This window comes from Gobius niger (assembly GCF_951799975.1).
Source record: "Gobius niger genome assembly, chromosome: 4".
NCBI classification, from domain to species: Eukaryota; Metazoa; Chordata; class Actinopteri; order Gobiiformes; family Gobiidae; genus Gobius; species Gobius niger.
Window position 1 is genome coordinate 5242084 of NC_136855.1, and position 23025 is coordinate 5265108.

General features: G+C 42.4%; 4 protein-coding genes across 4 annotated transcripts in view; 3 read left to right on the forward strand and 1 right to left on the reverse strand.

Moving 5' to 3' along the window:
- The first annotated feature begins 1154 nt into the window (after positions 1 to 1154).
- On the forward strand, positions 1155 to 7006 carry LOC306961638 (uncharacterized protein). Its single transcript, XM_079554480.1, has 4 exons — positions 1155 to 1276; positions 2545 to 5070; positions 5996 to 6113; positions 6741 to 7006. The coding sequence occupies exons 2-4, from the start codon at positions 2604 to 2606 to the stop codon at positions 6973 to 6975; spliced, it is 2820 nt and encodes a 939-aa protein (XP_079410606.1). The 5' UTR covers positions 1155 to 1276; positions 2545 to 2603; the 3' UTR covers positions 6976 to 7006.
- Positions 7007 to 10635: 3629 nt separating this feature from the next.
- On the forward strand, positions 10636 to 11595 carry LOC306962322 (uncharacterized protein; the record flags this gene model as incomplete). Its single annotated transcript, XM_079555442.1, has 2 exons — positions 10636 to 11483; positions 11588 to 11595. The coding sequence occupies exons 1-2, from the start codon at positions 10679 to 10681 to the stop codon at positions 11593 to 11595; spliced, it is 813 nt and encodes a 270-aa protein (XP_079411568.1). The 5' UTR covers positions 10636 to 10678.
- A 484-nt stretch (positions 11596 to 12079) lies between these two features.
- On the forward strand, positions 12080 to 14690 carry LOC306962323 (toll-like receptor 13; the record flags this gene model as incomplete). Its single annotated transcript, XM_079555443.1, has 3 exons — positions 12080 to 13142; positions 13525 to 13642; positions 14423 to 14690. 3 exons carry the CDS (start codon positions 12080 to 12082, stop codon positions 14655 to 14657), a joined length of 1416 nt encoding a protein of 471 aa, XP_079411569.1. The 3' UTR covers positions 14658 to 14690.
- A 7418-nt stretch (positions 14691 to 22108) lies between these two features.
- The window catches only part of nav2a (neuron navigator 2a), a gene marked incomplete at its 5' end in the record, with an annotated part of 117111 nt that continues 116194 nt past the window's right edge, over positions 22109 to 23025 (reverse strand). Inside the window, one exon of the mRNA XM_079554884.1 lies at positions 22109 to 22373. Coding sequence (XP_079411010.1) covers positions 22245 to 22373 — 129 coding nt within the window. The 3' untranslated portion in view covers positions 22109 to 22244. The remainder of the gene's footprint in view (positions 22374 to 23025) is intronic.

The following is a 23025-nucleotide window of genomic DNA, read 5'->3' on the forward strand; positions in this document are numbered from 1 at the left end:
ACTCGGCCCAAACACAATGACCTCAGTCTTTTTATCATTTAAGAGAAGGAAGTTTAAAGACATTCATTTCTTAATTTCCTCAATACAATCTAAAAGCTGACATGCACTATAGGCATTATCTCTCTTTAGAGGCATGTAAATTTGTGTGTCGTCCGCATAGAGGTGGAAATCAATGCCACATTTTTAAAATATTGACCCAAGAGGGAGGAGATACAATGAAAAAAGGAGAGGCCCAAGAATCGATCCCTGAGGCACTCCACAAGTAAGACTGGATGCAGGGGGTGGAGCTCCAGGTGCTACAGAGGAGGAGGACTCTCTTCTAAACGTGAGCTGCACATTATTTCTGAGCGGATCATTTGTCTGACGGTTTATACTGGTTTAAACCTGTGACTCTGAGGCTCATAATGAAACCACAGCAGGTCTGGGACTAATACAGTATAAGAAATCAAAGAGGAAACACCTCCTGCCTTTGTTCTGGTTCTGTTGGTACAAAACACAAATCAGTGGTGCACAACACAAATATGTATAGTGACTAGTGATCTTTACAATATTATTTCATTTAGTCAGATAAATAATTTTCCAAAAGCATAAATTAGTTCCATGCTTTTTTTATTTTTTAGATGAATAAAAGTAAACAATAAGTTTAGTTTGATTATATTCTGCATATAATAATAATATTAAATGCCCCAAAGATTACTTTCTTTTTGAAGTTAAAAACAATGTTTATAAATAAAATATAATTGAAGGTAGGTAGAGGCAACCATAGAAATCATACATCTATGGAGGCAACAGCCCCCCCTGGTTTTCACATCACCAGCCGCCACTGACCTCTGCACATGCAAGGATTGGACTTGCGGGTCGCGGAAAACTCCACTAAAAGGTTTTGGTTGAAAACATAAATGTTAAAGGTTCATGCAATGTAATGTGAAATCTGATTAGTACTAGAAGGCGTTGGGAGCGAGGACGTGTCACCTTACAACTCCCATAATGCAGTTCTCTGCATAAGTTTCCCTCAGAACAGAAGGATAAGGTTCTTTAGGTCATGAAGAGTGTTACAATAAACTGGTTTCACTATTAGAAATATATTATTAAATATATAATCTGAGTCTGAGTCATAAAAAAACAGTCCGTCCACTGCTCATTATAAATTCACATTAGAGTCAAGCAACTTCCTAAAAAAGAGCGCAGTTTCTACCCAGTGCTCTTTGATGAACTGGTCATTTGAATGAAGCAGGGGCGAGAGGCGACTACTGCACGGCACACGCTTCTCTCAGAGGTGAGTAGAATGCTTGTGTTTGAAGTACAATAAGGTAAAATGTAAAATATGAAAATAGAAAGAACTTTTCTAAAGGATATTTCTGCAGTTTCTGTCTCAAAGCCAACCTACAGATCTAATCAAAAACAATCCGTTAGAGTAGTCCTGCAGGAGGTCTTTAGTTTGAGTATATTCCATGTTTATCTCTTATATCTATCTTTATAACTGTTGTAATCTATTTCAGTGTTTCTATGATCAATGATTCACTCTGTGTAATAGACAGTGTTGGGAACGTTACTTTAAAAAAGTAGTTACTCACTACTTGTTTCAAAAAGTAACTTAATTACACTCCGTAGTAACTTGTTGCCAGGAAAAGTGACTATTTGTGTTACTGTTAAAAAAATTAAAAAATTAAAAAGTTGCTATATGTCAAAGAACTATCATGTCAAAGCTGTTCATAGTAACTGTGGGGACGGCAAGCCGTGAGTCGGGGACACGAGGAAGTAGTTTTTGGAACAGAGCACATGATGCAACACTCTGCACAGACATAGCACAGACTAAGGTGCAGACTGTGCAGCTGTCCCTGTCCTGGATCCTGGAGAGGCAGAGGACGCTGAGTGATGAAGGGGCATCAACAAAGAGAGACTCACCCTCTCCCCTGCTCTCCATGCTCCAGCAGCATGAAATACAGCTTCAGTGAGCTGACACCGTGGCGCTCATTCAGCCCAATAGAAACGTGCCACTTTGTTTTTCCACTAACAATAACGGCGTTGTAACGTTGGAATTAGATTACTCCGTTACCGAAAATGTAGCGCTATTAGTAGTGCCGTTATACTTAAACGCCGTTATTCCCAAGACTGGTAATCGATAACTGATCAAATACAGTACACACAGACATTTGTTATTAGATATGTATTATCTTCATTATTTGATCATGTGACCAATCCTAACTGAAGGAGGGACAATGTGACTCATGGCAGAAGCCACCAATGAAGAGCCATTATGCAGAGGGATGAGACTCCACCTCCTGCTTTGACCAAGGGTGTTGAACGCCAGTTTTTAAGAAAGTGCCTGTAACAAAATATCATCATCCATTCCCCTCAGATGCATGAGTGAAGGGGATGTGTTTCGTTTTGTCCAGAGATAAAGTATAATAATTGGTTTGAATTCTATTCATCTCTACAACACTAAAGCGAACATTCAGGAATAAATTCTCAACTGTACCTTGTAATCATGTGCTACAGGAATTTAGCAGCTGCTGAATGTTTACTTCTTTCTTTGTGTTCCAGCAGTGCGTTGAAACAGGAAGCACTGTCTAAAAAACGAGTCTTCAGTGCTGGGATTAATCATGGAGCCAGTTATTAGATATTTCCTCTTCTTGAGTAATTGTGGCTTCATCGTCAGGGGATTTTCCCTCAGAAGCTGTTATCTTTTGAATGAAAATGCTGTTTGCTCCAAACACCATATCACAGAGGTTCCCACAGACATCCCTTCCTTCGTGAAGAGCATTGACCTCAGCAACAACAACATCTCAAGAATACAACTTTCAGACTTCACACATTTCCCAAATTTAACAGCACTAGACTTAAATCAGAACTCTATCTCAAACATTGGCAGACGCACCTTTTCCAAGTTAGCTCCCCTCAAACGTTTGGTACTGAGCAGAAATAAACTGGGCCAACTTGAGGACGATGTGTTTGATGGTTTATCTAAACTCTTAGAGTTGAAAATGGGCTGGAATCACATTGAGAAAGTGTCTCCGAACGTCTTCAGATCCTTGAGGAGCCTTATGGTTCTGGATCTATCCAACAATAAACTCCGGACAGTTGCAGAAGTGAATTTAGTCATACGGCACATGCCGAAACTGGCAAACCTGATGATTGCAAACAATAGTATAGCCACGTTTAGCTCCAAAGATTTGACAAATGTCTCGACGACAATCAAGTTCCTCGATGTGTCTGGAAATCCACTGCAGAAGTTTGAAGTAACTACAGACGTCTTTCCGAGACTAAAAAAGTTAAACATTGGGAATCCCACAGTGAAGACCAACCTGACTTGGGCCGTGCAGAACAGCGGTCTGCTCAGTCAGGTAAAACATCTGGACATCAGCGCAGTACAACTGGCATCTATCGACGAATGGAGAAAATTCTTTTCATCTTTTCACTCTTTATATTTATTAATTATAAACTCTATACAACACAGTCCTGAGCTCATCAACATTTCCTGCTCCATCTTAAAACTGTCAGGTCTGCAAACTCGTTCAAATACTCTCACTTCCATCAAGACAAATTTATTCCAGATGTGTCAGAAAGTTCCAATGATAGATCTGAATGGAAACAGCATCACACACATTGAAAATGGCTCCTTTGAGTCTCTCCATTATTTACACACCCTCAGCCTCAGCAACAACAGACTGACAAGTGTCCCTACGGCAACAAGAAATCTACGCTCTCTTCAAACACTCGATCTCTCCTCTAATCACATCAAAACACTTGGATGTCAGGACTTTGTCGGATTAACCAGTCTCAAAGAGCTGGATCTGCAGTCGAACAATGTCACAGCTTTAAATAAATGCACTTTTGTCGGTTTGTCCAAGTTGGAAACTTTGAACCTACAGGGAAATTTAATATCGGAATTGGGCAATGCTTTCCAGAGCAGTTTACCAAATCTTAAAGTCCTTCAGTTGAATCAGAACAAGCTGACAATTATCAGGAAAAGTGAATTCAGTGGTTTGCCGTCACTCACAAACATGTTATTAGATCGAAATCAAATAAAAACTTTGGAGAAGGATTGCTTCTCTGGACTCAAACGTTTAATAGATCTACAACTGCAAATGAATGAACTCAGAAAATACACTCTGGACAGAGCTTGTTTCAAAGATTTGTTAAATCTAAGAAGACTGGACTTAGACAATAATCATATAAAATATTTGGACAGCTCTCCTCTGGAAGAGCCTCCATTTATGAACTTGTCCAGTTTAGAGACTCTACAGGTTTCATTTCAGCGCGCTGTAGGAAGGAGCTGTTTCCCGTCAAACTTTCTTCAGGGACTGAGCAGTCTGTTAACATTTAAATGCAGTAACATCCAACTTTTGAACTTTACTAACAACTTTTTCTCACCAACGCCTCGTCTTAACAACTTGGACATCGGTGTAAACAATATTCCAGACTTGTCTCCAAAACATTTCGCTCCAATCCCCAATCTCACACGACTTCGAATCAGCAGCTCTTACTTTCAATCCCTAGATTTCCTGATCAGCTCTAACCTTACAAAGCTTAAAATTCTCCAAGCACAAAGAATCTCATTGCCTGTGGTCAGTGAAGACGTCATCAGGGCTGTTCCAAATCTTGCACAGTTAGATCTGAAACAAAACAGCTTCATGTGTGTTTGTGACAACTCCTGGTTCGTGCAGTGGATTGAAAACAACAACCAAACTCAAGTTTTGGACGCTCACAGTTTTAAATGCAGATATCCTCCTGAGCGTAGAAACACTAGGCTTCTGGACCTGAATGTGCAGTCCTGTCTGGTGGACATTAGCTTCATCTGCTTCATATCCAGCACTTGTGTCAACATCGTGATCCTCGTGGCCTCGTTCACCTTCCACTTCAGCCGCTTTCAGCTGACCTACGCCTACTACATCTTCTTGGCCTGGCTTTATGACTCCAGAAACCGTCAGAAGCGAGCGGCGTGTCACTACGACGCCTTTGTCTCGTACAACAGCCACGATGAGGCCTGGGTCTACAGAGAACTGGTGCCACGTCTGGAGCAGGAGCAGGGCTGGAGGCTGTGCCTGCACCACCGAGACTTCCTCCCAGGTACACACTGACTCAGGAACCAGGTCTATGATCTGTGTGACACAAACATACTGTCTTTGCTCTGCCCGATCCATCAGAACTTGGAAGCTAAGAAGGGCCTCGTTGGTACTTAGATGGGAGACTGTTTGGAAACAGCCTGTGTGAATGTGTTAAGCGAGTGAGTGGTTGGTGGTGATTGGAGGGTCCAATGGCGCAGACTGGTTGCCTCGCTTCCATCAGTCTACACCAGGGCAGCTATGGTTACAATAGTAGCTTACCACCACTAAATATGGGGTGAATGAATAATGAATACAGTAGTGATTTGAGAAACTTGGTAATATAGGCTTGTAAAGCGCATTACCAGTACAAGCCATTATTATGATCATTAAAGGAATAGGCCAAACAAGCCAAAACATACTGGCTTAACACTCTAGTGAAAGTCCAATCGTCAACTGGACTGAGTTCAGGACATTTGCAGAAGTTTCTTCTTTGCTCTTGTGGTCAGAAAATGTTGCAAGTAGAACCAATCTAGAAAGTCTTAAATAAGACTCAGGTCAGTTGAAGGAGGAGGGATCAAGACAGGCCGCCGACACATATCGACTGAAGTTGAACCGTTCCTAACCTGAAAGTTTAGTTTTTTGAGTCCTCATACAGTGAATGGTTGGCTTCAACAGAAATGTCACATGGCTGCAGAGGTGCTTACCAACTTTCCGGCACATGGTATGTACTCTTTCCGCACCCACCAGGGGGCACGGTCAGTCTGATGGACCTGTCTGGTACCTCAGACTGAACACACCAAGGATCAACAGCTGATAACACACACCACACCTGCATTATATCTGACAGCCAGGCCAACCATTTAAACAAGATAACTATTTGTCTGGTATAAAAGAACACAAGTAAATATATCTTGATGTTATTGTGGCTTTTATAATTTGATTCCCAGGGAAACCCATCGTGGAGAACATCGCTGAAGCAATTTACGGAAGCAGGAAAACCATCTGCGTCGTCAGCCGCCGATATCTACAGAGCGAGTGGTGCTCCAAAGAGATGCAGCTGGCCAGGTACTGTCTCTACAGACTCACATGTGAAGTGTCTAAATGTCAACACACATTAAAAGGTTCTGACTGAGATGTGTGTGTCGTAGCTTCTGTTCTGACTGAGATGTGTGTGTCGTAGCTTCTGCTCTGACTGAGATGTGTGTGTCGTAGCTTCTGTTCTGACTGAGATGTGTGTGTCGTAGCTTCTGCTCTGACTGAGATGTGTGTGTCGTAGCTTCTGCTCTGACTGAGATGTGTGTGTCGTAGCTTCTGCTCTGACTGAGATGTGTGTGTCGTAGTTTCTGTTCTGACTGAGATGTGTGTGTCGTAGCTTCTGTTCTGACTGAGATGTGTGTGTCGTAGCTTCTGTTCTGACCGAGATGTGTGTGCCGTAGTTTCTGTTCTGACCGAGATGTGTGTGTCGTAGTTTCTGTTCTGACTGAGATGTGTGTGTCGTAGTTTCTGTTCTGACTGAGATGTGTGTGTCGTAGTTTCTGTTCTGACTGAGATGTGTGTGTCGTAGTTTCTGTTCTGACTGAGATGTGTGTGTCGTAGTTTCTGTTCTGACTGAGATGTGTGTGTCGTAGCTTCTGTTCTGACTGAGATGTGTGTGTCGTAGCTTCTGTTCTGACTGAGATGTGTGTGTCGTAGCTTCCGTCTGTTCGATGAGCGCGAGGACGTGCTGATCCTGGTCTTTCTGGAGGACATCCCCTCGTGTCACTTGTCTCCGTATTACCGCATGAAGAGGCTGCTGAAGAGACGCTCGTACCTGAGCTGGCCCCGCGCCGCACAGCACCCACAGCTGTTCTGGGAGAAACTACGGCAAGCCCTGAGGTCCACAACCACAGAGGAGGAGGACAGACTGCGCCTCACCGTCACTCCCTGAGACGCTGAGAATGGATCATTAAAAAAATAAAATATAAAACTGTTTTTATGTGCTTGAATTGAAAGTAAAGCAGCACAAGACTGGACGAAATAATTGGTGCAAGAGAACCACAGAAGGGTTTATTTTTGGATGTGGATGTTTTTATATGTAAATGAGATGTAAAAAATGATGATTGAATCTTTTGTAAACAATAAAAAGCGATAAAAGGCAGTAAATGGTTGATTGATATTTGGGAATTAAACCTAAAGGAGCGCCAAACCTGGCAGGAATATACCTATTTAGTTTAAACAGGATCCATAGCCGAAATTTAAGTTCCAGTTCATTTCTATTTTGACTTAAAACATGTGCAGATGGGAGGGAAGATGTTGGGCTGTTGATTTTGTGATGAATAACAATATTTCATCAGCATTTAAGATGATAAACGCTGTCACAATGCCACAAATTGAGGCCACAAAGAGATATAGAGAAAGGACAAATAAATGTGGAGAGAGAGGGTCCCCTTGTCGAGAACCTCATCTCAATTTGAACAGTTTAAATCTGAAACAGTTTTTGTTTTTGAGAGACGACAGCTCAAGAACCTACAATAGCAAACTCCTGTACAACTGAGAGCTGCTATAGAGACGGTCTGTGTTTGTGGGCAATTATTTGGTTTCTCTTTTAGTATTTTGTAACTTCTGTGTTCCTGCTTTTTAGCCTGAAATGCTATTTTTATTATGTTCCTTTCCCTAAGTTGGTCTTTAGTGCCTAAGAAGCAAATTTCATTTCTGCATTTCTGACTTCCTCAAAAAGTGCAACAAGAATCCGACATTAACATCGTCAAATATGTGAAACACTCCCCCGGGAGCGGTGGTTGGCTGTGGCTGTGTGGGCGCTGTCCTCTGGGTGCCCGGATGGAGGTGTGGTGTTTCTGCTGCACCTCCGCTGGGTGTCCGGTGGTGGTGCCCTGTGGCTGTGGCTGATGTGCCGCTCCCGGTGCAGACGGCTCCTCTGATGGCATTTCCTTACCTGGTTCATCTGTGCCCAGACTCAGCACTACGTCCAATATCTCATCGTGAGACCTCCTCACGATGTTGTATATTGAGCCACCATACGTACTCATCACATTTACTACTGAAAGAAAAGATCCACAACGTTGTGACAAATTGATTATATTAGTAAGTTTGACATATAGCTAGCTAGTAATGCTATTTGTAACCAACATATCTTTACTTAATACAACAAGTTAATATTTATTTATTTCAATATTTATTTATTTATTGGTTTAGCCATGAGGGCCACGAGTTATTTTTCTCTTCCCAGTAACGCCATGTCCCCGTTTCTTAAAGAATTATTTTAACATCGATTTTTAAGACTCAAAATATTCAATATCTGTGTCACACTCGGTCATGTTAACAGTTTGGGATACGATCTGGGCAGGCCTGACCTTTAACCAGCATGCTTTGCACTCGGTGAGATGCCGAATCCGCTAACTGGTACGATTATTTTTTTGTCTGAATTGGGGAAATAAATTCTCACTTCCTCCTTAAACAGATCAGTGTCCGTGTCTGGTTAAACTATCATCAATTTCAGGAGAGAGGACGTTATCGCAGAGCAGGCTTCATCAGAGGTGGGTACTGCCCAAATTCATCTCAATCTGAGAAGTTTGATTGTTTTATTAGATGTTTGTATTTAAGCCTGGTTTCAGTTTGCCCTGTTAAGTAGTTGCACGTGCACTGTGAAAGACAATAGGCTGCATCCTTGGCATTCTCAAAATTAATGTCATGCAGTTAGATGGAGTGCAGCTGCCTATATGTGACTTTCAAGCTGGCTAAATGTTTTAGAAATAAATATTCAATCAAAAATCCATCCATATTAAATTGTATTATTGTTTGTCAGAGATCCACACACCTACCATGTTAACAATGTGATCAAAATCACGCCTGTTTGACTGAACACTGTCACCACTTTTTAATGCAAAAGTGGGGAAAAAAACACAGATTTGTGCTGACAGCAACTGATTTATGTGCAACTTTCAACCACAGCACCCAGGTGTGCGGTCTGCAGCGCAAGTCCAGGGGTTAAGCAGACTGAGGAGAGAGGAGGAGCAGGAGTTCGGCAGACAGAGTCGTTATTTTGATAGATTTACAAGACAATTACCCTTGTGTTGCTTAATTTATATCTGGAACAGCAGCCCAGCTCCTGCTGCAGCCCTGGTGAAGCCTTTAGGCCTGGAAAGCACAACTGTGAGATTGTCATGAATTCATTATTTTATTCTGACTGCCGGCCCCAAAGCACCGTGATCCCACCGGGAAACGTCCCGACTCACCATTACCGAACAGCTCTTTTCATATGAGAGACATTATCACAAAAGACATTAGGATTATTCTGTAGTGCAGATATAACATAATATGTAGGGGTGCCATGGGCTGTAGGAAGTGCGTGTTGGGGTGAAAAGGTTGAGAACCACTGCTGTATATGGTAGTTACAGAGAAAAACAATGAACCAGGTCAAAACAATCCACAATAACAACAGTTTAAAAGTGCCATCCATCCATCCATCCATTTTCTTCCGCTTTATCCGGGGGGCGGGTCGCGGGGGCAGCAGTCTCAGCAGAGATGCCCAGACTTCCCGATCCACGCACACCCCCTCCAGCTATTCTGGGGGGACCCCGAGGCGACAGCATCACTGCTGATGTCGCACCAATCCGTCTGTCGATCTCACGCTCCAGCCGTCCCTCACTCGTGAACAAGACCCCGAGATACTTGAGGCGAGGACTCCCCACCGACCTGAAGAGGAGAAGCCCCCTTTTTTCCGGTGGAGTCTAAAAGTGCCTTCTGCCTTATTATTTTGACCTCTCCATCACATCTCTCTTGACTGGTTCTGCAGATTACAATGATGCTACATGAGAAAGAAATATATTTAAAACAAATGGCCCAAAATATAAAAATACAATGGGCTATATGCACAGTTTCCCCACGTGACGTCTTCCTGGACAGTCAGCCAGACGCAGCACTTCCTGTCGCTGGTCGTTTACGTTCACAATTAGCAGGTTCCCACACAAAAATAGAGATAGCTCAGGATCTGGTTAAGGACAACGAGTTACTGATGGACAGTCACAGCAACGTATTACAAACATCATGTTCGCTGTGAATCCAGCCCCAAAGGAAACGCCAGCTGTCGTAAGGGGCGGAGCTTTTATCTTAGAGCTAAAGGCTAGTGTTGAAAAATGATAATATAACATGTAAACAAGTAAATATTATTTAAACTACTAACAGGACGATTCTTTTTTGCGCTGGCTCGTTCAAAACTTTGCGCTAGTTTTATTTTTATTTTTTTAGCCGCGTTAGCTTCAAGACAAAAACATCCACCGTTATGAACACGGAGTTTCCTCCAGTGAAGTCTCACGTAACATTTTTTAACCTGCTCCAGCCACATCCGAACTTTTACTCGCTGTCCTTTACCAAATCTTAAGCTATTGCTTCATTTCTGTGGGACCTGCTAATTTTTAATGGGAAGAGATGACGGACAGGAAGCACAGCCTCTGGCTGACTGTCCAGGCGGAAATCACGTGGGGTCACTGTGCATATAGCCCATTAGGTCGAGTCTTTATTCTGTGCAGAGTTTTCAGAGATGACTGTGTCTGAGTGTTCACTTCTCTTTTTGTCTTTATTCTAGGAGTGAAGTGGACAGTAGTTTCTCTAAATCTAAAGTACTGACATCAGTCATGGAGCCAACTATAATGTGTTTCCTCTTACTGAACTGGGGTTTTGTCGTCGGGGGATTTTCACTCAGGAACTGTGTCCTTCACCAAGATGATGCCGTTTGCGCCGAACGCCAACTTACAGAGGTTCCCACAGACATCCCTCCCTCTGTGAAGAGCATTGATCTGAGTAAAAACAACTTAAACAAGATACAAGTTTCAAATTTTACACATTTCCCAAATCTAACATCATTGGACCTAACACTAAACTCCATCTCACTGATCGGCAAACGTTCTTTCTCTAAGTTAGTTTCCCTTCAACAGCTGACACTGAGCAGGAATCAAATCATGGATCTCCAGGACGATGTGTTCGATGGTTTGTCCAAACTCACAGAGCTAAGGATCGACTTTAATCACATTCAGACGGTGGCTTCAAACGCCTTCAGATCCCTGAGCAGCCTTTTGGTCCTGGATCTGTCCAACAATAAACTCTGCACTGTTGCACTGGTTCATTTGGCCATTCAACACATGCCACGGCTCAGAGACTTGATCATTAGGAACAACGACATAATCACTTTTAGGTCACAAGACTTGACAAACGTCTCCACTGAAATGACTTCCCTCGATGTGTCCGGAAATCCACTGGTGAGGTTTGAGGTAACAGAAGACGTCTTTCCAAAACTAATACATTTGAACATTGGGAATCCCACAGTGAAGACCAACCTGACGTGGGCCGTGCAGAACCACAGTCTGCTCCGTCATGTGACCACTCTGGACGTCAGCAAGGTCCAACTGGCATCGATCCACCAATGGAGAAAGTTCTTCACAAGTTTTCATGCCTCCGTAACTTTCCTAAAGTTAAACTCATTGCGACAAATGCCTGTTTTGCTTATTAACATGTCCTGCTCTTTCCTAAAACTGTCATCCCTGCAGATCCGTAATAACGCACTCAATTCCATTGGATCAAATTTATTCCAGATGTGTCAGAATCTTACCGACGTGGATCTGAAAGGGAACAACATCATTGAAAACAGCCCCTTTGCGTTCCTTCATTCTTTACAGGCCCTCAGCCTCAGCAGGAACAGGCTTCGACGTGTCCCACCCGCAGCAAGGAATCTGTTCTCTCTTCAAATACTCGATCTGTCCTTTAACCGCATCAGAAAAATTGACCACGAGGACTTTCGAAGGTTCAAACGCCTCAGGGAGCTGTATCTTCAGAACAACAGGATTGTAGTACTCAATAAAGGTAATTTCTACAATTTGCTTAAGTTGGAAATGCTGGATCTTCAGGAGAATCAGATATTTGATTTGGGAAATGCCTTCCGAAAACCAAATCTACCAAATCTAAAGAGCCTTAACTTGACCCATAACAAACTGACGACTGTTAATAGATATGCATTCAATGGTTTGCAATCGCTCACAAACATGTCGCTAGCCCACAATCAGATACAAGATCTGCAGAGCGGCTGCTTCTTTGGCGTCAGAAATCTAATGTTTCTCCAGCTGCAATCAAATGAACTCAATACACGCATGCTGGTCAATGGCGCTTTTAAAGATGTGGTGAATCTAAAAACACTTCATCTCGAAGACAATCATTTGAAATATAGCAGCTCCCCTTTAAAAGTCCCTCTGTTCATGAACTTGTCTCGTTTAGAGACGTTGATATTTGATAGGCAGAATGTTGAGGAAGAGGGTCATGTCCCGTCAAACTTCCTTCAGGGACTGACAAGCCTGATGACATTTAGCTGCCAAAACCTCCATCTCGTAAACCTTTCCGACGACGTCTTCACGCACACACCTCGTCTTAGCATGTTGGACATTAGTAACAATGATTTTCATAAACTGTCGCCAAATCTGTTTGCTCCAATCCCCAATCTAACCCAACTCAGGATTCACAACTCTAACCTTCCCTCCCTAGACTTCCTCATCCGCTCCAACCTGACAAAGCTTAAGGTTCTCAATGCACAAAGGAACTTGTTGTCCGTGATGAGTGAAGACGTCATCAGGTCTTTACCGAGTCTTAAAGAGTTAGATCTGAAACATAACAGTTTCTCATGTGACTGTGACAACTCCTGGTTCGTGCAGTGGATTGAAAACAACAGCCGAACACAAGTCGTGGACGCTCACAGCTTTAAGTGCAATTATCCGTCTGAGCGTAGAAACACCAGGCTGCTGGACCTGAATGTGCAGTCCTGTCTGGTGGACATAGGCTTCATCTGCTTCATATCCAGCACTTGTGTTAACATCGTGATCCTCGTGGCCTCGTTCACCTTCCACTTCAGCCGCTTTCAGCTGACCTACGCCTACTACATCTTCTTGGCCTGGCTTTATGACTCCAGAAACCGTCAGAAGCGAGCGGCGTGTCACTATGACGCCTTTGTCTCGTACAACAGCCAGGACGAGGCCTGGGTCTACAGAGAACTGGTGCCACGTCTGGAGCAGGAGCAGGGCTGGAGGCTGTGCCTGCACCACCGAGACTTCCTCCCAGGTACACACTGACTCATGAAACATGTTTGGCAAAACATTTGGGATTGGTTCAACATGATAATGTCCATTTTGTAGAACCAGAAGCTTCTTCTTTGCTCTCGTGGTCAGAAAATGTTGCAAGTAAACCCAAGTTAGAAAGCTCTTAAATATGACTCAGGTCAGTCCTAGGAGGAGGGATCAAGATGGCCGACACACATTATACTGAAGTTGTTTACAGCGTAGAAGTGAACCGTCTCCAAATTGAAAGTTGAGGATTTCATACAGTGAATGGTTGGCTTCATCAAAAATGTCACATGGCTGCGGAGGTGCTTACCAACTTACCAACCAAGAACACAAGTAAATATATCTTGATGTCATTGTGGCTTTTATAATTTGATTCCCAGGGAAACCCATTGTGGAGAACATCGCTGAAGCAGTTTACGGAAGCAGGAAAACCATCTGTGTCATCAGCTGCCGATATCTACAGAGCGAGTGGTGCTCCAAAGAGATGCAGCTGGCCAGGTACTGTCTCTAAAGACTTAACCACTCAAGTCTGGGATTAGGGTCAACAATTATTTACATACAAGATCTTCTAGTTTCCCCTCCTGGAACCGCCACCTTAACGTAGTGGAGGGGTTTGAGCGCCTGAATGATCCTGGAGCTCTGTTGTCGGGGGCTTTGTGCCCCTGGTAGGGTCTCCCATGGCAAACAGGTCCTAGGCGACGGGTCAGACAAAGAGCGGTTCAGAAGCCCCTCATGAGAGACCAACAGGGAGATGTGTGTGTCGTAGTTTCTGTTCTGGCTGAGATGTGTGTGTCGTAGTTTCTGTTCTGACTGAGATGTGTGTGTCGTAGCTTCTGTTCTGACTGAGATGTGTGTGTCGTAGCTTCTGCTCTGACTGAGATGTGTGTGTCGTAGCTTCTGTTCTGACTGAGATGTGTGTGTCGTAGCTTCTGTTCTGACTGAGATGTGTGTGTCGTAGTTTCTGTTCTGACTGAGATGTGTGTGTCGTAGTTTCTGCTCTGACTGAGATGTGTGTGTCGTAGCTTCTGCTCTGACTGAGATGTGTGTGTCGTAGCTTCTGTTCTGACTGAGATGTGTGTGTCGTAGCTTCTGTTCTGACTGAGATGTGTGTGTCGTAGCTTCTGTTCTGACTGAGATGTGTGTGTCGTAGTTTCTGTTCTGACTGAGATGTGTGTGTCGTAGCTTCTGTTCTGACTGAGATGTGTGTGTCGTAGTTTCTGCTCTGACTGAGATGTGTGTGTCGTAGCTTCTGTTCTGACTGAGATGTGTGTGTCGTAGCTTCCGTCTGTTCGATGAGCGCGAGGACGTGCTGATCCTGGTCTTTCTGGAGGACATCCCCTCGTGTCACTTGTCTCCGTATTACCGCATGAAGAGGCTGCTGAAGAGACGCTCGTACCTGAGCTGGCCCCGCGCCGCACAGCACCCACAGCTGTTCTGGGAGAAACTACAGCAAGCCCTGAGGTCCACAACCACAGAGGAGGAGGACAGACTGCGCCTCACCGTCACTCCCTGAGACGCTGAGGGTGGATCATTAAAACATTTTTATGTGTTTGAATTGAAAATGAACAAAATGATGATGATTATTAGATTCTAGCAATAATGAAAGTAAAGCAGCACAAGACTGGACAAAATAATTGGTGCAAGAGAACCACAGAAGGGTTTATTTTTGGATGTGGATGTTTTTATATGTAAATGAGATGTAAAAAATGATGATTGAATCTTTTGTAAACAATAAAAAGCGATAAAAGGCAGTAAATGGTTGATTGATATTTGGGAATCAAACCTACAGAAGCGCCAAACCTGGCAGGAATATAACTATTTAGTTTAAACAGGAGTGACATAGCCGAAATTTAAGTTCCAGTTCATTTCTATTTTGACTTAAAACATGTGCAGATGGGAGGGAAGATGTTGGGCTGTTGATGTTGTGATGAAAAACAATATTTCATCAGCATTTAAGATGATAAACGCTGTCACAATGCCACAAATTGAGGCCACCAAGAGTTATAGAGAAAGGACAAATAAATGTGGAGAGAGACGGTCCCCTTGTCGAGAACCTCATCTCAATTTGAACAGTTTAAATCGAAAACAGTTGATTCTGAAACTCAAAAACCAATAGCAGTTTGTCTTTGACCAAAACCAATAGAGTTGGTATTAGACCCAGTTAACATCCAACACTTCAACTATACATTACAGACGACGGCTCAAGAACCTACAGTAGCAAACTCCTGTACAGCTGAGAGCTGTTATTGAGATGGTCCGTGTTTGTGGGCCTTTATTTGGTTTCTCTTTTAGTATTCTATAATCTCTGTGTTCTTACTTAATTCCTGAGTTACTATCTTTATCATCTTCCTTTCCTTTAGTTGGTCTTTAGTTTCTAATAAGCAAATTTCATTTCTGCATTTCTAACTTCCTCGAAAAGAGCAACAAGAATACGACATTAACATCATCAAACATGTCAAACACACAAAAAGACACGTACATCCACAAAGTCCATGGCTTTCATGTTGTATATTTATATAAATGACAGTTTTCCTTCATAGAGTTCTGTTGATTAAATTACAACACTCACATGCCGTCGTAAGCCCTGAGGTCACTGTCCCTCACAGAGTCCTGAAGCACAGGAAGTGGATTACATTTATTTTATCACATTTTCAGACTTGCCGGAGAAAGCGGATCGTTACTCAATTATTACTCCCTATACTGTGATGTAGTCTATCAAAAATACTACTGGCACTGATCTTCAGCCACTTCATGTTATCTATAATACTCTGTGTAGGTTCATTCTTCCCTGTCCCTTCAGAACTCACCACTGTCTGCTGGATCAGCAACTCTCTTGGCTCACTCCATCCTCCAGACGACATTTTCAGTGATTATTATTTATATTCAAATGTTATCCTGATTATTTGAGACAATATTTAACACCATCTCGTTCTTACACTAATCAAACCTTTTCTGTCGTTGACTGGAACAATCTACCTGCCTCTATCCACTCTATAGCCTCTCGTTATATGTATAAAAATGCCCTTCTGCTACACTGTGTGTGCGTGTCTGTGTGCACGTGCGCGTGCGTGCGTTTCAGGTGTGTGTGTGTGTGTGTGTGTGTGTGTGTGTGTGTGTGTGTGTGTGTGTGTGTGTGTGTGTGTGTGTGTGTGTGTGTGTGTGTGTGTGTGTGTGTGTGTGTGTCAGGGTGCCTGTACTGCTGTCTCTGGGACAGCAGGGATTATCCTCTCAAAATTTAATAAATAAATGAAATAAATTAAACTGATCTAAGACTTTTCCTCGTATTGTTTTTGTTGCTTTTTTGTACATAGGCGCAGAACTCTACATACATGTATTTACACTGTATATATAGTATTTCTACCATTGTCACTCTGTGGGCTTGTGCCACTGCTTTAAGAGGAGTGGGAACATCTCACACCAACTGTGCCATGTGACCATTTATTTCTGATGTTTTGCTTAAAGGCACACTGCGTAACATTTTGGACTATACTATTGACATTAGTACAAAACATGCTCCTAATGACCAGCTCAACAAAGAATGGATTTGGATGAAATCCTACCCTGTTTAAATCTCAAATCCTGCTGCCTTTAGTCACATCTCCATGGAAACGAGCTGGAGACTCTCGGTAAAGTTAGTCAAGTCTCAGGAGAGCAGAGCCGCTCACAGCAATGGTACATGTTTGTTTGTACATTTATGAGGTATTATTCAATGATGAAAATATCTGTCATAAAATTAAAGCTTGTTTTTCAATCTTATTTATTGTGTAAAATTCTACACGGTGTAGCTTTAAGCTTGTGTACAACAAACTGAACTGTGCAAAAAGCTGCAGGCCAATCTGTCCTCGACTTTCATCCAGGACATATTTTGATACATTGCATTAATGTTTGAATAGGACAACCCAGGGCAGGTCTAACAGCCTGATGCTGAGTATCTGGAGTTTGTTGAGGTGTTGATGTGACACAAAACTTAAGACTGTAATACGAGTTTTCTTGTTTCTATTGACATTCAAATAAAAAATTAGATCTGAAGTTTAAGCTCTGTAATTTGTTTTTAATGATGGGAGAGAGAGTTTTAACTTTCTTTCTCTTGTATGTTTTGGACCTAACATCATACACTTAGTTTTTGATACATTCAGTTTGAACCTGTGTGGAAGTGTGAGCCGCACAGACTGAATATACAAGATCACCGACACATGTGGAGAGAGACACAGATACCCGTTAGGATTATAAATATCGATCATTTATTAAACCAAAATAAGTTAAGACTAGTACAGCGGTGGGAGCGGTTCAAGTAACAAACGTCTCTACAAAAAGAAAAAAGTCCCCAAAACATATTTACACCAAAGTATGTTACAAATCCACATGTACAGTAAAGGGACGAGACATTCATGAGTTACAGTTACGGACAGGTCCTAAAAGGTCACCGTTTCTGTGCACACAGACGTTTGCATAGGGCTCCACTCCAGCACTGACACAACCCTATTAAAAGCCTCCTGTTCTGAGGAAAAGTCAGAATTCCATAAAATGGCCACAAATAACTGGATAAAAAAAAACTGCAGTAACTGTAACAATATAACAATCTCTGTCTTGATGACTTTCTACAGTCCTGCCTTGTCTGGAAATATGCCAATTAGATACAATTTGATTGGTAGTAGTAGTAGTAGTAGTAGTAGTAGTAGTAGTAGTAGTAGTAGTAGTAGTAGTAGTTGTTACGAGGAGGAAAATCAGGATAACCCTGCTGTAACCTGTCGCAATAGTGGAATATTATTTATATGCTTATTTAAATAAAGAAGCTTGATGAAAAGTATCTGTAGATTTTAGTCACAGTTTCAGTCTCATTAACTACTTTTGATTTAGTTTTAGTCTCGTTTTAGTCACACAGAACAGGACTTTGACTACTATTGTGTGTGTAGTAAAGCCATAGTTGAACAGGAGGCTTTTAAAAAAGGGCTAAAACAGCGCCCTCCAGTGTTCATCCTCAGAAGCCACAGATCTTCATCAAAAACTAAATAAAGGGTGGATTTGGCCTTTCATGGGAGCATTAGCTTAAATATGAACTTCTCAGATCGTTTTATGTAATGGCAACAAATCAAATACTGCATGGCTCGATTTGGCTTTTTTAAAAATGACAATTAACACACTGTGGATTTATCAATACGATCACTGCACACTGGAGGGCGCTGTGGCGAACACTCTGCAGGTCGCGAACCAGGAAATGCTTCGAAACCGGTCAATGATCACTTGTTTAAAAATCCAAATCTTCGTAGACTTTCTTATGTTACAAACAAAGCAGCGCAGACAGAGCTTTTCACGACACACGCGGGACCAAATGAGGTAAAAAAAAAAAAAAAGAAAAAAAAACCGACTAAAAACGGCCTTTCGACATTTACAGAGAGCACTGAAACCCAACAACGCCACCGTCTTCATCGGGACGAGCGCTTCGTTTCATCAGGTTTTGAAGGAGAGTCATGAGAGAAGAGTTTCCGAAATGCCCCATTAGCCGCCCCGAATATTCAATGGGGGAATAAATTAGTTTTCAATGCTAAATCTCGTGCCTTTTTATGCCGACAAAATGTTTAAACATGAAAAGATAGGCCATGGAATGAGGAAAACTAACTTTGCAGCTTCGAAAACAACAAAATGTGGCCTGAACTCCCCCTTTGTACGGCAACACGACGGGGACAAACCTTCTTCCTTGTGGGGCAGGACATGTGCACGGCGCCACCTGCTGTTCTGGAGTGAGAATTATTATAGAGTGGAGCAAAAACTATTACAGGCTTTCCAGAGACTCGTCGCCACTTTCCAAATTCAAAACCTGATGAAACCAACGACCCGTCCTTTAAATCCATGCATCGAACACATCTTTTCAGTAGAAACTTTAGGAACATGGTCACATCATATCATATACACGGCTATAATCATCATAAATCTGTATGGACACGTAAAAGTGGAGCCCTGTTCAGAGACATAAAGCACATGTTCAAGAGTAAGGCATTGTTTAGTGTTTCCAGCACCGGGATATCATCTTATTATATTATCATTATATTATGGTTGTGCTACGGCGGCCTGCGAGGGCCAACAGAGGCTGGAACATGGAGAGATGTGGATGTGGTGGGAAATGGGAGCTTCAGGAGTCTGTGATATGTGCTTTCAACCAGATATGGAGATGTGTATGAGCGACAGAAGCTTTTTACTGGCACAAAAGACAAAACGCTGGCATTATTTTAAAGTACAGTGTTTTTCTGTTCACTTCTACAGTTCAAAAACAAGTGATAAAATAACGCAACAGTGTGCTTTAAGGAGACGGATACATTTGCTGCTAGTTTTTGTGGGGCTGTTTTTGTGCTTTGGCTCATACTTAGACGTCTCTCTACAGAAAACAAACTTGTGCTTTTGCAAATAATGTCGTCTTGTAATTGTTGTGTTTATCCAGAGCAGAGCGGTCTCAAAATGGGCCAAGGAGTTCCCAACTTTTCAGGCATCGATCCCCAAATTTAGTGTGTAAGACCATTTGAAACTTTAAAAGGTTTTGGACGACTGGCTACTGTGAGTCTTACCACTTGAAAATGACTAGATCAGTTAGCTAATAAGATGCTAACGTTAATTGAACGCTATGTTGAAGGCTGTGACCAAAAGTAACGTCCGCTGGTGCAGTGTTTTTTAAAAAAAATTTATGTTTGAGCCACACTTCTCCACTAGAGAGCGCCGTTGCTGTCCTGTCTTTATCTATATCTGAACTCGGAGCAGTCTGATCATCTCTGAGTTTACAGTTTTTCACCAACTGGTCCCCAACGACTGAAACGAATGTTGAATTATGGATGTATTTTCCACCGAATAAAGACCCAGAGACATGGAGATACATAATTACGGGGAACGTTAGCTTGACACTACATGCTAACGGCTAGCTTTTTACTTCTAGCGGACAATCTGTGGGAAAATGAGCAAAACATCTATATAGAAAACGTCTGAAAAGAGTGTTTTCCATCACAGATCTGCCTCCCTCTCGCTAGGCCGCACGTCGCCGCCTGTATCTGTAAAAACGTCGAAAACAATTGGTTGAATGAAATGGAGCTTTCTTCACAGATACATGCTATTGTGTTGGAAAGCGTTGATGTCGGTCGTCTCGTTGTTTGTGCTCACAGACCTCAGCGTTTGCCTGATTTGGCGGTAACGAGCTTCGAGTCGGTGAAGGTGAAGCTGGTGTTGGTTCTGGTGAAAAATGGCTGGTTCTTTTGTGTTTCTGATAAAAAATGCGGATGTGTTCAGACAGAAATGTGCTTTCTTTCCATAAAAATCATTCAGTTTGATAAAGTTTTCAGGGCCACAGCGGTGACTGACAGCAGGTTTATCTCCTCCACACCTCCAGGGGGCGACCCGCACCCACGACTCCAGCTTTAAATAAAGTTTTGTCTGATATTATTATTATTTTTTTAAAAACCCGTCGTAAAAGTCAAACACCTGCAGTGAGACCGTCGGAGCGAGGGTCGAAGTCAGTCTGTTCCAACGTTTGTCCTCATGCACGTGACCAACAGTGGACCAGACTGGAGGCTGTTGTGCATGTTTTAGGATGAAGGGGGAAACCAGAGGAGCTCCGCGCGGACACAGAGAAAGCCGGGAGTGAAGAGATGCTGGAGTTTGAAATAAGTCCTGGATCTACATAAATCAGGACCAGTGTAGTTCCTGTAATGGGGAGAGTTGGGATGATTCCACTTTTGAGCCGCTATAACCAACCCACACTGCAAAAAAGTTAACATTGCTTGAAATTTGACCTTAATTTGCCGACGGAGCAAGTATTTTTCACTTTAAATAGGACAAACAAATCTTACTGCACCTAAAATATGTTTGAATATCCCTTTGATCTTAAAAAAAAAGGGATAATAAATGTGATTTTAGTGGAAGCACCAGAGAAGATCTCATTTGATTGGTAAGTCACAATTGCTCAAAATAAATTCCACTCATCTGAAGTGTATTACTTTAACACATTTACTTGAAATAAGTTGCCGTTTGACATTTTAGTTTAGATTAAAGTGATGGTCTGTAAGGTCTTAAATGTGTTACTGATTTAATAGATTGTGTTTAATTGACCTTCTGGGTCTGAAATTTGATGTCGCATAAGTGATATTTAATAATAATACTCATTTAAAGTTCCTCCCTTTACTGATTTTAACAGCCAATCAGAATCCCAGGGATACCCCTTTGACCAATGAGACGAGCTTTTCCTGTGAGGTCCAATCAGGAGGGAAGGGGAGGAGCTTGATCGTTTACTTTTGAAATTCTGTTCCTGCTCTGCTCATTTTGTAAACCAGGAGTGGCTTACAGAGTGGAGGGATTTCATTGTTTACTTTACAATTTCACTCTATCTCTCCTCAATTTGCAGACTTACAGCCTATCACTTTAAGAACAAACAAAACCATCTCAAAGTACTTCAAATTAGGGGCAACAGTGGCGCTGGTTGTGTTGTGTTCGAATCCCACAACTGTGGTCGTTTCCTTCCTCTCACTTTACCCCCTGATTCCAGTGTCTGACACTGGTGCATCAGAGTGTGAATGGGTGAGTGGTTTCTTGAAGTAAAGTGCTTTGAGCCTAACGAAGGTAGAATTTAAACGTGACCATTTCAAATGAGATACTTTACTATTTTTGTAACTGAAAAACATGTTTTTTCGTATATAAAGTGCACAAAATACTTATTAAGGTCAAATATCATGTTAACTTATCAAGAGATCATTTGTCCCCTCTCCCCTCTGAGCTGGTTCAAGTTAGTACAGTCCAATCCAGTCCAGGAAAATGGCAGGTTGGGCTCAACTCGATGTGTAAAAAGGATGAATATTAGACTTTTCAGTTGACTGTGGAGATGTGGCGGTTCCGGAGCATTAACCACTGAATTATACGGTTAAATCCTTTTGAGACACGCAGAAAATGATGAAATCTCCCGGGTCAAAACGAGTCCCAGCGCCACGGGAAAGACCTCCGATCTACACCTCGGTGCTCGGAGTAGATCTGCTGCTCCCTCGCTCCCGTTGTGGGGGGCGGTTTCCGGGAGGCTCCGCTGACCTCTGGCTGGTTTTCAATGGAAGGAGTCGGACTCCTCTCATTGGCTGCTTTAAAGCGTGGACTCCAGGGATTGGTCGAGCAGGTCGTCGTGGTGACTGTTGCTGTTGGAGTCGCTGTCGTCGTAGCTCTGAGGACTGGACGACGTGGCGGCCTCTTTCAGCCGCAGCAGCATGTTCATCTGGAAACAGAGAAATATGAGGGAAAATGGAATTTTGGAATTACTACCACCATGGGGAACTGCATAAAACGCAGCCACACTGTAAAGCATAAAAACAGATATATTACCAAGTATTTTAAGCCAATGAGCACCTTAGCTTACAAGACAATATAAAAAGTCTTCTTGCGACTGAAAGATGTTTGGTGTAATGTTTGAAACTTTCAGTGAGTGTGTGGAAGCGCTTCTGGACAAAAAGAACATAATGTAATTTCAAACTTTTGGAGATTGAACCGCTTCTGCTGACTTTGGGTCAATGAAAAGCCGCCTGTTATCCGCACATATGTAGCTGACTGTCCTGCGTTACCATAGAGATCAGGGGTGGCCAACTAGTCAGAGACCGAGAACCGAAATTTTCAACCTTGATCCTATGAAGAGCCAAAAAGGCATTCACGAGATTGTGATTAAATATAATGTGACCGTTATATTTAATCACAATAAACTTTAACTTTATGCCTTTTTATTTTATTTTCAATGATAGTGTTAGATTTGAAGGTTTTACTCCTCACCAGCAGAATTAGATTTTTTTATTTTTAATGCTGGAGTATGTTTGTGTGGGGGGGCCCTGCCCACTGAGCCCCCTCCTCTGATTCGCCCCTGGCCTGTGCGCTCAGTG